Consider the following 15,514-nt stretch of genomic DNA (forward strand, 5'->3'; position numbering starts at 1 on the left):
GAAATCACAATCCAATCATTTAAAAAATATTACATTTGCATATAGTATTTGTTCTCGACGTCAACGATGCCCGGCCCGCATCCTCGCCGTCGACCCGTTCACAACGACGTCCTGCTTTAGAGGAGTCATGTCCGGGACTGGGCTCCGCCGGGCTGGCACTGGGAGGTGCTACCTTCAGGGGCGCGCCGCTTGGTGAGGAACCCGGCCCCGGGTCCCGTCGTCGACCCGGAGCTCCTTTGGTGGCGTTCGCGTGGGCCACTTTCGGTGCTGAGAGAGCCGGCCCCGCCGGAACTGGTACGTCGACGTGTCAGGGAGGAGGACGAGCACGTCCGTCGCTACATGGCTGCTATGGACGTCAAGTTCTCCAATACCTGGCAGGTTCTTCGGGGATCTCACCCGAGCTATGATCATGTGATGGTTCCTTCTCTTTGGGTGTCCACCGCCCGCGCCTCAGGAACCGCGAGTGAACTATATTATTCGATAGTATTCGATCTATATTAGCTAGCTAGTGATGTATTCGATAATATTCGAGACGTTGTATTCGAGATTATATATATTATTCGATAATATTCGAGACAATGTATTCGAGATTATATAAATTATTCGATAATATTTGAGACGATGTATTCGAGATTATATTCGATGATGCATATTATGTACTATGATTCAGTTTTTCCTTATTGATTGCATGCATGCATTGTAATTTGAATACTAAATTATTTTATATTTCTTCTGAATTAGTTAAATAAAAGCTATGGACAATACCGGCACAGAAGGAGAGGAGGCCCTGTTCAACATCATACGCTCATCCCCTCGCCCAGATGAGTTTGAAGAAGATGACGGCTCGCAATATCTGAACCCTACCTGTGAGGGTATGATATTTGATGAAGACGAACGAATAGATGAAGTCCAGAACTATGATTATGATGACAAAGAAAATGTTGATCTTGAAATAACAAAGACCGGCGAAGTATATTTATATAAGCAGGCATCTGGTGATCATCACATGTTTTAAATGATTTGTATATATATTAACGAATCGATCTTTCCTCTTTCAGCCCTCCGGATCGAGCAAATCTTCTACGGGCAGCAGGACAGTGTGAGGCCCGGCCAAAAAGTTGAAGGATGGCGTAAAGTACAACATCGATGCCATCAAACCTAATGGCGAACCAAGCGCGCCTAAGAAGAATGCAGGCAAGTTCATTCGTCAGTGCGGAGTTCTTGTGAAGGACCAAATCCCGATCTCCATGCAAGAATGGAAAAAGCCAGCAAAGGAACGTCCAGATCTTGCTTTTGTCGACCAAAGAGCAAAAAATCTACTTTGGGAATCCCTCATGTCACATTTCACCCTACCAGTGCAGAAAGTCAAGGACGCTGCTCTTAGGAAGATGGCAATTGCATTCAACAACCACAAGAAAACTATATGGGCCAAGTACGTCGAAGGAGGAAAGAAGACTCCAGAATTCACGGGAACACTGGAGAAGCAAAGAGATCACTGGCCCGCTTTCGTGAAACTCAAGGAATCGGAATTAGCTAAGGAACGGTCGAGAGTAAACAAGCTCAATGCCGCAAAAAGGAGCATTTTCATACGCTGGGGCCAGGTGGCTACGCGGTGGCCCGGCCTAAGTGGGATAAGTCTGAGCAACAAATGCTGGATGCAGGGATCACTCCAGTTAGATTGAGCTGGCCCGACAAGTGCAGGACTTGGTTTTATGCGCATGGGGGGAGTTGGACCCGAAGACAGGGCTGGTTCTGGAGAAGGCAACTTTTAAAGGAGCAGACCTCGCTTTACTTGTTGCAATAGAAGAGGCTCGAACGGGGGTGTTCACGCCCAACAGAGAGAACGACGAGCTTACTCGCGCCCTGGGAAATCCTGAACACCCGGGAAGAACATGAGGCAAAGGCGTTGTTCCGTGGTATGAGGGGTTTGCGGACTGGAACGCCGACTACTGAAGCCGTGCGAGAAAGAAGATGGAGGAGAAGAAGAAGAGGAAGCTGGAGGAGGAGAAGAGGAAGCAGGAAGTAGAACGCCTCAAAGTCCTAGAATCAGCGCACGCGGAGTTGGCACTCCAATTCTAGCGGCAGCAGCAGCAGATCGACTCACTTAGCCAAGAAAGGGGGTCTCAGCAGCAGCAGCAGCAGCAGCAGCAGCTAGCGGATCCAGCATTGGATAGCACCGTCCCATCCATGCCGAGAAGCAGCGTGGGTTCCGCCCCGGGCGAGGCACTGCTGGATAGATACCCTGTGGATGACATCATGGAGAACACTAATTGTGAGCTACACTTCAAAATGAAGAACATATTCATGAAGGTGACGGAAATGAAAAAAGTTGGACGTCTGGGTTCATTGACCCAAATAGCATTAATGAAAGGACACGGTCACAAGAATATGATCGACCACACGTAGAGAAAATCTTGCTAGAGTTCTTGAAGCGCCTAAATGCCTGTCCAGAAATACTAGTTCCTTACAACTTCAAGTGAGTTACACTGTGTTGTATTACAAATTCCGTTTTTGCTTACTACCTAGATGATAATAAGTGTATAGGGTTTAGTATAGTTGATGAGTTATGCACATGCATGCCCGCTTAATTATACATGCAAACGTGTGCGCATGCAGATACCACTGGATCTTGTTAATCATTGAAGTTGACGAGGGAAAAGTTCAAGTATTGGACTCACTACTTACAAAAGTTACTGACTACGAAATCTTGAAGGGGATGGTTAATAGGTAATTTCAATCATTATCGAACTATATGTCGGCCTCTTTATAGTTCGTCATTTTCGGATATCAACTAATTAATTAATAACTCCTTTATTCATTTTCTTTGCCGGCGGGCAGGGCTTGGCAAAAGTCTATCAAACAGGTTGATGGCCAATGGAGAAAAGAGCTGAAATGGATCCGACCCAAAATAATTAATTAAGTAGCTAGTACCAGCTAGCTACCACATCTTTTTAATTCCAGTTTCAATGCCATTAATTATCATGCTTAACTAATTATTATCTGATTGAATTCTATTCAATTCTCGTAAAGGCTCTGAAGCAGGCGTCGGGACTGATTTATGTGTGTTCTACGTTTGGGAGAACATTCGCATGACGACTACCAAAAGCACCAGAACGGTTAGAGATCTCTAGGTACGTTTGCCAGAACACTATTCATATTTTTTACATTATTATCTCATATATATGCACACAACTAATAATACATGTAATAATCTCTTCTTTAAAGATGAAAGAGATGCGGGATCAGCTACTACCGGAGGCTCGCGTACGAGCACTTCAAGAGGAAATAGCGGGATTTCTGCTTGACCAGGTCATAGATCCCAAAGGAGAATTCCATTACCGGGTACCGAGGTGATGACTCCATGTAATGATCTGCAAATTGTAGGAGAATGGTGGTGCGAGACATTCGATGATATATTTGTATGTATATATATGATCGGTTCTACGAAAATTCTATTTATATATGCATAACGTGTAAAATACCAGCAAATGAAAAAATTAAAAGGAAAACACAAAACTAAAGAAAAAATAAAAAATAAAACAAAAACCCTCAAACCTTTTAGTACCGGCGCTGGCTCGTGCCACGTGGTGACCCTTTAGTGCCGGTTATAGAACCGGCATTAAAGAGCCTTACAAACCGGTGATAAAGCCCGATTCTGCACTGGTGTCTATATAAACAAACTCTCCTCCCGGCCGCCACACTTCCGATTAAGCCAAGCCAAACCATCAAAGCCGATCAAGTCGACCAGCAACGCTGAAGGAAAATTGCTTCCTTTTCTGCCTCATTATTTTCATGCTCGGCGTTTTAGCTTGCGGGTCCGTCTTCTTGGCGCTCGACGAGTACGGAAAGCCGCGGTACTACGCGGCGATCGACTCCCTCTCCGGCCTCGACCCGACGATGGATCTTGCCAGGCCCTCGTTGGACCCGCTGTTCAACATCACCCCCAGCGTCGCCTCGCGGGTCTTTCGGCACTGCGAGTGCATCCCGCCCGGCACGTAAGTGGAGGTCTTGTACCGCGGCGCCCCGCTCACCGGCGGGACCGCCGTGCAGCTATGCATCAGACCACGGAAGGCGGCGAGGGAGCAGTCCCTCGTGCTTGGGGCCGTGGCGTGCGTGTCCCGGGCTTCAGGCTGGATACCCTCGCGGCCGACACGGCTCGGCATCGAGGCGTTCGTGGTCACGCTCCAAATGCCACCGACCCACGACCATGTGGGGAAGATTGTGACGTGCAAAGCTAGGCGGGTAGGGAACGCCGCCGCCTTGCGAGGTTCGTGCGACTCGTCCAACATAGGCCATTATTGGATGCCATCGCCAAAGGATCTGCACAGCGGCGCCTGAGTTAACTTGTGCGAATGTCATGGCAGCGGTGGCATGCAGATGCAACTAGCTGTTCGCCGGCCGTGCAGAGACGACGATGGCAACTTGCTGTTACCGATAGAGTCATCCGGTTCAAGTATAGGTTTTTTCTCATGAATAATGTATTGCGGATTTTTTTTTAAAGGAGATCAATCATATGGTAGATTTATCTTATAGTACTATACATGCTAGATATTTAATATTGGGTCTCACTACTCACATCTAGATATTTAATGGGTAATTGCTTCAAGCTAATACATATATAGAGACATAAATTTACCCATGTCCGTGGATCTGAATTTTCAACTCTAGTACACATGTGTTTTAGGCCAGTAGGAAACAAATAATTATGGGCGTGCGACTTGCATTATCGGTGGATTTGCATAGGGGCCATGGAGCCACCCATTGGCAACGGCCCTGTAGGCAGACTCCGTGAGGTGGAAACCATCCCATTGAAGGGCCTGAGATGGATCTGCACGCGCCATCACACCCGGCCGCCCGCACTCTGAGTCGAAGTCGTAGTTATAAGGAGGTCCTCCGGCACCACAACAGGCGAGGAGGGTTGTGCTGTTGTTCAGTCCTGCGAGATGCCATGAGGAGATTGAAAGGTCACATCTTTGCTCTTGTGGCCCTACTTTAATTTTGAACCGCAGAAAACCTAAATTAACCAGAAAAGACCAACTCATCAAAATGCCCCGACATATCTAGAAACGCAAGGACGGGTCGGTAGTATTCAGCGGCAATGATCTTCACATGGGGGTACTTGTGCCGGAGCAGTTTGATCCGCTGGCGGAGGAGAGAGTTGTGGTAGCGCCCCAGCCTGTTCGCACTCTTCAGGCATCCGTTTCGATAGTAATCCACCTTGTTTGGGCTAGCAAGCTTTGTGAGCACTGTGGGTACGCAACCAAGTGGGAAGATGTCTGGCACACCGATGTACTTGGCGCCCTGCCGGATCAGTATCTGCAGAGGATTACCAACTCATTAGTTTATCCTGAGTCGTACACAAGTGTTAACAAACAGAATAGACCTGTCATCCATTCTTTGTACTCCTTCCATTCAAATATGCAGTGCATATCGATTTAAAAAAAAATCAAACCTCATAAACTTTGACCAAGTTTGTGGAGAAAAACATTGACGTCTAGAATGCTGAAAAAATGCTATTTTTTGCAGGCCATAACCACATTGATCATAGGCACATAATCAAGAACATAAATTTCCAACTGATTTGGATATGGTCATGGCGACGCAACCAGCATATAGTATAAAATATGGCGATAAGATAGACAAGTATTGTGTCCAGGAATATAAGGTCAAAAGAAAAACATGTTGAGAGAGAAGTAAATTGTGGGAATTAAAGGAATAAAAATGGGGTTTTCATCTATTTTGTGCACAACATAGTACCTCTATGCCTTGGGAGATGCTGTCAACGATTTGGGGAACATAAGTTGTGGCTTGTTCCACAGTCCTGTTGGACAGAAGGAAGCTCCTGTAGTCATTTGCTCCAAACTCTCCCATGACAAACAGGGAGCTCCCGAAGCAATCAGTACCTTGTCCTGCACATCGTCGATGAATGATCAGGTAAATGACTTGAACATAATCACAGTCCTTTCTGAAAATGGTGTGATTAATTAAGGACTGATGTTTAATTAGCAGCCTACCCTTGCAGAGCGAAGGCTTGAGTTTCTGGAACCACACGAGCTGATCATGGAGGGAACTATTGATAGGAGGGTTCATGATCAAATTCTGTCCCTGCAGGTATGTCAGGGTTAGAGCCGGCGCTCCTGCCACGGCGAAGTTTACTCCAGCGGAGAAGTTGCCTTCCTTGTCAAGGTCCAGCGGCACGAAAGGCAGACCCAGAGCTTCGGCTGGAAAATGAAGCTACGATTAATTATATGTAATCTATCTCCCTCTCTTTCTCCTTTTAGTCAGCAAGATTAACAGTAGTTGAACAAGTTTGGTAGTGCATTTGTGGTTACCGATGAAGTCCAGCACAAGGCGGCCGTCGGTGGCACGTCCGGTGGGGTGGCCGAAGAAGGTCTCGCCGTAGGGAAGGTTCTTGAGTAGTAGACTCGGAAGGACGGGATCAGCCCACATGACCAAATTACCGGTGTCGGCGAAGGAGTCGCCAAAACTACAATGTAATCATTTAAACTGTTACATTTGTTCTAGTCGAAGAGAGGATTTGCGTGCATAGTCACTACTCAAATCTCACAATCTACAACTCATATTTTTCTTATCAACAGTTAGAACTACAAAGTGAACTATCATGGAAATTTGCAACTAGGAAGTGGCTGACTTTGACGCAAAGAGGAATTGTGTGGCGTGCACTTGTACGATAAAACGTGATCATTTGCTATACTTTTCTTTAGAATAATTTGCTTTGTGTGGAACAACTTATATTCCGGCCCGCAATAAAACTATGCAGACCATCTCTTGATTGTTTTGTTTCTAATTAGAGCACCCCAGATTCACCCAAGATGAGGGGATGATAAATGAAAGACACCAATTATAAATTTTGAAGAGCCCTGGCAATGCACAGGCGGTGGTTCTACTAGTATAAATTGGTGAGGTTTAATGTATTAAAGAGAGGTGGGACTATTTTATTTATAACAACTAACTCTTTTATAGCACAAGTAGCAGGTAGCTCAATTGGTAGGCCAAGAGATGGAAGACGATGTCCTGAATTCAATTCCCTGCCAGTCTCTAATGTTTTTATATTAGCTTTTTTTTTAGGAGTGGAAAGAATTAAACACTATAAGGGTCGCGCAAATTGCGTCTCCTCGCGCGTTCCACCTCATCATTTTTACTGTGCTAGCGAGAGAAAAAAACAGAGGGGTAAAAAACGCAGGGCGTCGATGCCTTCCCAGCTTCCCTTCCTCACGAAGCAACCTCGCGTTTCCTCTCTTCCTCCCTTCCCTAGGTTGCCGCCGCCCCCGTCCCCGCCCCCGCCCCATCAGTGCATCGCAGCTCCTCCGTCGTCCGCCACCAGAGAAACTCCTTCGTCGACCGCCACCAGAGAAAGCGCCCTCCTCAGATCCACCTCTCCCCAAACCATCCATCATGGTTGCAGAGGAGGGGGAGAAAGGGGATGCCATCGAGGTGCGGACAGAGGCCCTGCCTCGGGGCGGCGAGTTGCAGAGGAGATTCTTTGGTCGTTTTACGCGAGGTGGGTCTGGAGATGCGCCACAGTGGCGCGGCGTGGGTTTGCGTGCGTGCGTTGGGCGGCAGGTGGTCAAAGAACGTGGTGGCGCAGTCGCGTAACTCGATCCCTCCACTACGCCGAGAAGTAAGTTAATCTGCATTCCTCCCTGCTTGTGACTACTTCGAGCCAGATCCTAAGTAGAATACGGTGTGAATTCAGGTTAGGTTGTTCAACAGCAGAATCAATACGATCTGGAGTTGCGATTTTGTGCATGATTGAATTGGTCCAATAATTTACTGTCATTGCATATTTGATATGCAAAGAAGATTTTCTTTAGATGTGGTTGTCAAATATCATGCCACTGCATAAGTTGAATCTTGGTTAACTATTTGATTTTGAATATGAATGTTATTTCTTTTGGCGATCGATTGGCATTTGCTGTTGGAAGTAATTGTAAATGAAATCTTGTTGTTGATTTAGGCCATACAATGAAGCTCTCATTCCTATTAACAGATTCCACAAGGATTTTTCTCACACAAACTCATTTGCTGGTATCAGATTACATTTGGTCGCTCCAATAGTGTAAGTGGCTATCAAGAAACATGTCAGGGATCCAGCGCCTATGTTAGGAGATGTGCAGCATATGTACTTTGTAAGTTCTACGACTTGCTTCTAGAGGAAAACAGGACTTTGGAGGATGTTTGCTTAGTGCAAACCCGCTTCTCATTTTCACTGATGCTCGACATTATGTATGACTGAACCTGCCCATGTGTTTGCAGATTGTAGGTGTTTTGTTCAGTGAAAATTCCTCTGGAGTACTAGGAGCTTCCATGGTTGGCATTTAAGTCGGTTTGTCCAGATTGTTTATCGTTGATAGCAAAGTATTCCGGAGCCTCTGTGAAACACTCCCTGAAGTTGAAGAATGGTCTAAGATTAATTGAGATTTTCTTGTTGTGTGTGATAGCAAACATGGATTGGTCAAGGATTCTGCAATGTTTGCTTGAAATTTGCTCTGGAGATCCATGGTGGTAGGGATTCAGCTCCTGTTAATAATATATATCCAGCACCCGACATGAAACTATTGTTAATGAAAGTTGTGGCACTAGGTCAAACATTATGTTGTTCCCGTATTACATTGGAGAATATTCAGGATGTTTCTATAGGGACTATGAGAAATTCAGCTTTCCAAAATAGTGGAGTGATACTTGCAGCAACAAGTGTTCATTGGATAATGGCTCCAGCTAAGGAATTGAAGAGAATTCTTGACCCAATTTTATTTACTCTGTGTTCATCCCCTGACGCAACATACCCGGCACAGGAATTAAAGACAGGATCGCTAAGTTGACTAGCCTATTAAACACAATAAGGGTCGCTACAAGGGCGAGCGCTCGTTTTGAACACCTCTCCATTTTTTACTGTGCCGGGTTTTACTGTAGCGACGAAGGGAGAAACAAATCGAGCGACTCTTCCCCTCGCCAATGCCCTCTTTTGTTTTCTCCTCCCACAGCTAGGGTTAGTGCCGCCGCCGCTGCTGCCGCCCTTCCCGCCCTCGTGCGCTCTCCATCTCCGGTCGGGAGCTCCACCTCCTCCAATCCCTGCCTGTGCTCTGTGTCTCCTTCCCTTTTGATTTAATCTCTGTTATCTTGGTTTGTGCAGATTCTTTTGTATATAGTCTATAAGGTGTTTGATGAAATGCAAGAAGGCAGCTGGGGACGAGATCTGCCTGCAGAGGTTGTTGCTTTACCATCACTGTTCTTGTGTCGTGCCTAATGGTAAGGTACCTAAATTTACCATGGGATTCTCCTTGATTATTTACAAGTTTAGGCACCTCACCATTGGTTAAGAAACATTTCTGCACTGTTACTAATTATTCATTATGCTATTCTTTATTAGGGATATTGAAATATGGATACCACAAATTAAAGTGACATTGGTGATTCACACCGACAAGCCATATGATGGAGTATGGGAGGCTTTAGATGTGGCTGCATGGAAGCGTTTGTCAAGTTGGTCAGTGACCAGTTCTGCTCGCTGTTTTCAGGTTACCATCCTCTTGCTCTTTTTTGTCGGGAAGCATTCTCATCTTTTGTGCGCATGAGTAAGATGCAGCATGCTGACGCTCTATTAGTTTTATTTATTCTTGCCCAAAAATAGAAAGTAAAATGTGCGAAGATACAACATTGATGACGGGCTTGCGACTCTCAACGCCCTCGACCCCCACCATTCCTCTCTCTCCATTTTGGTCTCGTCCGCTATCCACTAGATAGGAAGACAAACAGGTGCTTCCTCTAGGTATAATTTTTTGCTAATGTCATTGAATTTCTCGTGAGATCTCTCTAGACCTTCCCAAAAGTATTTTAGTTTGGTGTTCATATGTATTAACTAGCCGAAGAAGGGATGCAAATGGAAGAATTTGATATGCATAAACTCCCGTCATTGAATCAGGAATAGAAAATTGTTAGTTTTCTCATTTGTTTCCTTTCTTGTCTAGCCTGCTCCACGTAGGTTTTAGTTTTACAGTGAAAAGCTGGACAATTTGTGATGGCGATGAAAGGACTGAAGGATTTGCTCAAAGCAAAGGCGTCTAGCCGGGATACATATGGTAAGAATCTTCAGATATTGACTTCTTTTCATCTGCTATTGAGATATATACTTGCTCATAGGTCACAAGTCATGAAGTTACTTCCTTTTCCTTTTGTTTCTGAGATATATATGTGCTCATAGGTGCTGAGACATTTCGGAAGGTTCTCATCTGTATAGATTAGTTGATAGGATGGCAATTTAAGTTTATTGAAGCTCATTTTTAGGAGGCGGGGGTCTGCTTTGGTTTCTTACTATTTGCCTATTCTCTTAAAAATACATGAGTGGATGCAACTGGCAGTTTATAAATCAATAATTTGGATGGTTCTAATTTTTCAATTTTTAGGGGAAAATTCGTTTGTTCGTTGAATAAATCATGTTCGTTACAATCAGATTGCACACAGGTTGCTATATCAAAAAGTAGTGTGTTGTACCAGTTAGCATCCCTATTGCTATTTCTCCCTATCTTCTTCACCTGAATATATTGCCTCCATCAAACAGGGCTACTGTTATTGATCATAAGATCTGACTGTTCTATGATTACTAGATGAAGCTACAATGGTTAACCTGCTATATAGTGCAGGTTCTAGGTTTGTTATACTGAAAATGGTTATTGTTCTTGATCATATGTATGATCTCATACTGTTCTATGATTACTAGATGAAGCTACAATGGTTAACTTGCTATATGGTACAGGTTCTAGGTTTGTTATACTGAAAATGGCTGTTGTTCTTGATCATATGATCTTATATCATAGGGATAATTGATTTTATGCCCCTAGTTGGGTCACACTCGGCAGGTTTACCCCTAGTTTCCGAAAACACTTGTTCTTGCCCAAACCACTTTGCTCCTCTTATGCTTTTGCCCTTTGACCGTTTGACCATCACTTTGAAAACTTCATAAAAATTTCATACTAACTCAGAAGAATTCAAATAAGATATCAAAATGTTCATAAAAGCATCACATATATGTGCATGTCATTTGCATTCATGAAAAAAGTGTTGGCCAGTCCCCATCTCTGTTTTAGCTCATATGATCTTAGCATGAACAGTAAAATCTAAAAAAAAATCTAAAAATTCTAAAAAAAATTGGTGGCAAACTTTGACCAATGTTTTGAGTGCTTGCCAAGTTTCATAAGGGAATGACATTCATGGAAGTCGTGGCAAAAAAACAAAAATCAATGCTCCAAAATTTCATTTTGTTGCCACGACTTCCACAAATGTCATTCCCTTATGAAACTTGGCAAGCACTGAAAACATTGGTCAAAGTTTGCTACCAATTTTTTTTAGAATTTTTTAGATTTTACTATTCATGCTAAGATCATATGAGCTAAAACTGAGATGGGGACTGGCCAACACTTTTTTCATGAATGCAAATGACATGCACATATAGGTGATGCTTTTCTAAACATTTTGATATCTTATTTGAATTTTTCTGAGTTAGTATGAAATTTTTATAAAGTTTTCAAAGTGATGGTCAAACGGTCAAAGGGCAAAAGCATAAGAGGAGCAAAGTGGTTTGGGCAGGAACAAGTGTTTTCAGAAACTAGGGGTAAATCTGCCGAGTGGGACACAACTAAGGGCACCAAATTAATTATCCCTATATCATATACGTGCAAATCAGGCCTTTAGGCCACTAGAATTTCACTATCGTTTCATTTAGGAAGAGTAGATTGATCCATTATCAGGGGTAGCATAGATAACACATTGTCTACCTGCATAGAGATAGTACCAAAGTGAATTATATGGGTTTCATCACCTTTATTAATTATCCCTTCTTCTTTTAGCTTATTAGTTGCTAACCTGCAAAGAGGTAGTACCAAGCATGATCTCTGGTTTGCCATGTACGAGTCATTTATTTTATTAAGCTGACATTAGTAATTTTGCATTTTACATAGTTCATGTGCAAGTTAAACGTCTATCGAATAATACTAATATTAAGTTTATAATGTTGGCAGTCTATTATTGCCGTTGTTTTCTTGGGAGTACTTCAGAAGGTGCAGTTGGGAAGGTGAGGACACGCCATGGCAGAGGCGCGTGGTTGGCAAGAGGAGTCAGTGAGGCATGCCGGTGGACATGTGGATGCTTTATCATGGCATTGACACATTTCACTCCACCGACACTGCATACCAACGTGAGGCCTTAGATGCTCTGTTCCTTCTGGTGAGCACCATGTGTATCCATTCATCTCCATGCTCCCATTTAGTATGCTTTTGTAAAACCCAATAAGAGCGCAAGAAAGGGAGAACACTCAGGGGTCCCATGTTGAATCGAGACGAGCGCATGGGTTCGACACGATGGGCAAGAGGGCCTCTTCCTGCTCGTGTTGAGTGGGCCATGTGTAAAGGAAAAAAGGCACTCACAGATTCCTTTTTGCTCTTTCTCCAGTCCACACAACCTTCTCTCCTCTCCTCTCTTCCCTATGCTCTTTGCCGTCGCCGCCGCAGCTCTGCCTCACCCCATCTCCACCCCTTGACAGAAACTCACTTTCGGCCTACTTCGTCTCCTGTTCTTCTCAGTGATGATGTTGCATTCATTTACTAGGATGACTTGAGCCAAGCGATAGATGTTATTTCTTCTCATTTGCTCCCTCTTTGTTTGTATTGAGGATGTGTAAACTAACACAACTTATTTTTGTTTTATAATTATTTTTGAGGAATGTCATTGTCAAAATATGGAAATGAGAATATACTCAGTACATAACAAAATTTGCATAAAGCATACAAACGTTCTCTTTTCTGTATGCAGCATGCTTAGTTTATCTTAGATGTGTCATTCCTCTCCAATTTTCCATGTAAAAAGGGCTACACATTCGACCAGAAGTTCCTGAATCCTTTCCATATGCATCAGATAATGTCTTTGTTGTCCCATCCAGAATAGTGGGGAAACTGATGCATTTTCATGTTTCTGAAGTGATAGGTTGCATTATACTGAGAAAGTGAGGTATTACTTATTGGTTGGAGTGGTTCATCTTGTTTCCCGGCATCAATGACGCGTGTCTGGTCATGACTCAAGGCAGTATTCATGGCTATGGGTTAGCCATATGCCCCAAGAACTCCAAATGGCTCTAGAAAATCTAAGTGGCGAGTCTTTTTTGATTTGTTTAACTACCAAATGAAGCTATCATCGTTATTCTTTGGATATTTGCTGATCAAATTAGCAACATGATGTTACTAGGTTCTTACAGTTACACGTTACATTTTCAACACTCATGGTGTGCAGTGTGTATACAAGGCACCTTAGTCCTTCAGTCGATTTGAGTATTTAAAATAAAATCATCAAGTAGTTATTTTGTTATTTTGTAAAATATACAATCTAGATTTCTAGCTTCCATGAGGCACATGATGTCTCTTCCAGCATTCTAATTTTCTCGTAAGTTTTGATTCATGAACCTAGCATGATCTTCTATGATTGTGTGACTGTCATCTCCTTATTTTTCCTAAACTGGTGCTAGGTTTTGAACTATTGTTGCATATACACCATAAGTTATGCTCCTTTAATATGAATTTTTCTTCTAAAAGACTACTGGGTGATCTATGCGAAATATGTTCCGGAGAAGTTTAAGCTCCTTCTCATCTTAGCTAATTGAAATGTTTCAAAGTAATCTGGAATGGTTTTGGTCAAAATTTGTGCTCTCATAGTCATTGTTCTTCTTAACTATCCCAACTCCCATTTTACTGTTTCTAGGTGTGAGTAAAACTGAAATTTATAGTTTCATACCTAAAGTTATATTTGGTAGTCATTTAGCAAAGTCATTGTTGCTCTATATCTGTATACCCTTTGAATAATTGTTAATTGTATGAGAACATTTTATTGCAGCGCCCCTGTTTTTATTTATACACTATGCTTCATGAAGTAAAATAATCTCATTTTGTGCAACAGATATGGACATGAAGGTTAAAGCCATAATCAAACTTATCAATGAAGATGTTGATTCTTTTGGAAGGAGAGCGGAGATGTACCAAAATATTTTTTCTTTCGGTGGGAAAGGAGCCGTCAAATCTCAAGAAGTTCAAAGGTTGACTGTAGAGATCAACATGGCAAATGAAAAATGGGATGCGCTCATGCAGAGCAAGATGCACCAAGAGAGCGCTATTCGTGAGCTGAAGATGGAAATCGGGAGCCTCACTGAACAAAATCACTCTTCCGAGCTGCTTATACAACAACTTCGTGGTGAGATAAATTCATTGAGGGATTCGAAGGGTGAACTCTAAATTTAAATTTGAAGCCTGCTTGTGTACAAATGTATTGATGCGTGTCTTCCCTAGATTGCTTTGGGTTTGCGCATGTGCTGCTATTGATCAATGGCTGCTGAGTTTCAACATTGTTTTCACGTTCTTCACAAATGCACTGATGGTTTGTCCAATTCAATTGGCTCTCAATTTTGGCGGGAGATCGCAGAGCACAATTATATGGTTTGACCGTTGTATGTTCTTACTTTCTCTGTTTCACAAATCGTGTTGTGAAGTGTGATCGCCTCAACTTGTGGCTCCAACCATCTACATAGTGGGATCACTACATACTTCCCTGATTCACATCGCTTCATCATTTAATTAGTGTTAGAATATATAACTGTATTGTTTTTGTATAGTTATACGGTTGTATATGTGTAGTCTTTGTATAGGTGTCTGTATATTGTACGATACGAACTCTGCCTTGTAACCTATATATATTGATCAATACAAGGCACCACAACGTGTGTTTTTCCCTAATCTTACATGGTATAGAGCCTAAAAACCTAACCCTAGCCTGTGCCGCCCTCCTCCTCCTTCCGCTGCCGCCGAAGCCACCACCTCCTCTCTCGCCGCCGCGCCCGCACCGCCGCATCCATGTTGCAGCCCGACACCGACGCGACGAACCAGGCGCTGGCCGCCGCCAAGGAGCGCCAGGACGCCGAGGCCGCCAAGGCCAAGCTGCCTCTCGCGACTGCCGTCGATGGATCCGGGACGAGCGCGGGGTCTTTCTCCTTGACCTCGCTGCACGCCCAGGCCGTCGGCCTCCACTCCATCAAAGGCCACGTTCCCGTCGAGCTCGCGCTCGACACCGGCGTTCACCGGCAGTGGCGCACCTTCTTCCGCGCCGCCTGTCGCAAATACGCCCTCCTGGATCACCTCGACTTCGATGCTCCCGATGCGCCGAACCCGGAGTGGTCTCTCCTCGATGCCACCGTCGTCTCTTGGCTCTATGGGTCTGTCTCGCTCAGTATCCTCGACGCCATCATGATGCCCGGCGACGATCCCCTCGCTGTCGATCTCTGGAACAGCATCAACGGTCTCTTCAACGACCACAAGATCAATCGTCAACTCCACCTCACGGCCGAGCTCGGCGATGTCAAGATGGGAGAGATGAGTATGGCCGACTATCTTCAGAAGGTCAAGTCCCTCTCCGATGGGCTAGCGGATCTTGGTGCCCCCGTTGATGATGCCGAGATGGTGGT

General features: G+C 44.0%; 1 protein-coding gene and 1 long non-coding RNA gene across 4 annotated transcripts; one reads left to right on the forward strand and one right to left on the reverse strand.

Moving 5' to 3' along the window:
- Window positions 1-4,556: 4,556 nt before the first annotated feature.
- On the reverse strand, window positions 4,557-6,624 carry LOC109733111 (GDSL esterase/lipase At1g28600-like). Its single transcript, XM_040399343.1, has 6 exons — window positions 6,569-6,624; window positions 6,333-6,487; window positions 6,015-6,221; window positions 5,758-5,909; window positions 5,025-5,316; window positions 4,557-4,936 (listed from the first exon to the last, which is right to left on the reverse strand). The coding sequence occupies exons 1-6, from the start codon at window positions 6,622-6,624 to the stop codon at window positions 4,704-4,706; spliced, it is 1,095 nt and encodes a 364-aa protein (XP_040255277.1). The 3' UTR covers window positions 4,557-4,703.
- A 444-nt stretch (window positions 6,625-7,068) lies between these two features.
- Window positions 7,069-14,789, forward strand: LOC120974436 (uncharacterized). Of its 3 annotated transcripts, XR_012201885.1 has the most exons (8): window positions 7,076-7,642; window positions 8,057-8,150; window positions 8,278-8,526; window positions 9,155-9,270; window positions 9,392-9,539; window positions 9,990-10,100; window positions 12,036-12,240; window positions 13,960-14,789. It is a non-coding gene; the product is annotated as an uncharacterized lncRNA (long non-coding RNA). The 3 variants fall into 3 exon arrangements; XR_012201886.1 differs by having other exon boundaries at window positions 7,069-7,642; window positions 9,155-9,275; window positions 9,392-10,100; XR_006669469.2 differs by having other exon boundaries at window positions 7,071-7,642; window positions 9,392-10,100.
- Window positions 14,790-15,514: the final 725 nt, after the last annotated feature.

This window comes from Aegilops tauschii, chromosome 2, assembly GCF_002575655.3.
Source record: "Aegilops tauschii subsp. strangulata cultivar AL8/78 chromosome 2, Aet v6.0, whole genome shotgun sequence".
Lineage (NCBI taxonomy): Eukaryota > Viridiplantae > Streptophyta > Magnoliopsida > Poales > Poaceae > Aegilops > Aegilops tauschii.

Excerpts from the sequence above, each read along its gene's own strand:
- LOC109733111 (XM_040399343.1), bottom strand. The coding sequence starts at position 6,624 with ATGATAGTTCACTTTGTAGTTCTAACTGTTGATAAGAAAAATATGAGT. Across the intron at positions 5,317-5,757 it reads GCATCTCCCAAGGCATAGAG|ATACTGATCCGGCAGGGCGC; the intron begins GTACTATGTTGT and ends AATCCTCTGCAG. Across the intron at positions 4,937-5,024 it reads TGATGAGTTGGTCTTTTCTG|GACTGAACAACAGCACAACC; the intron begins GTTAATTTAGGT and ends GGCATCTCGCAG.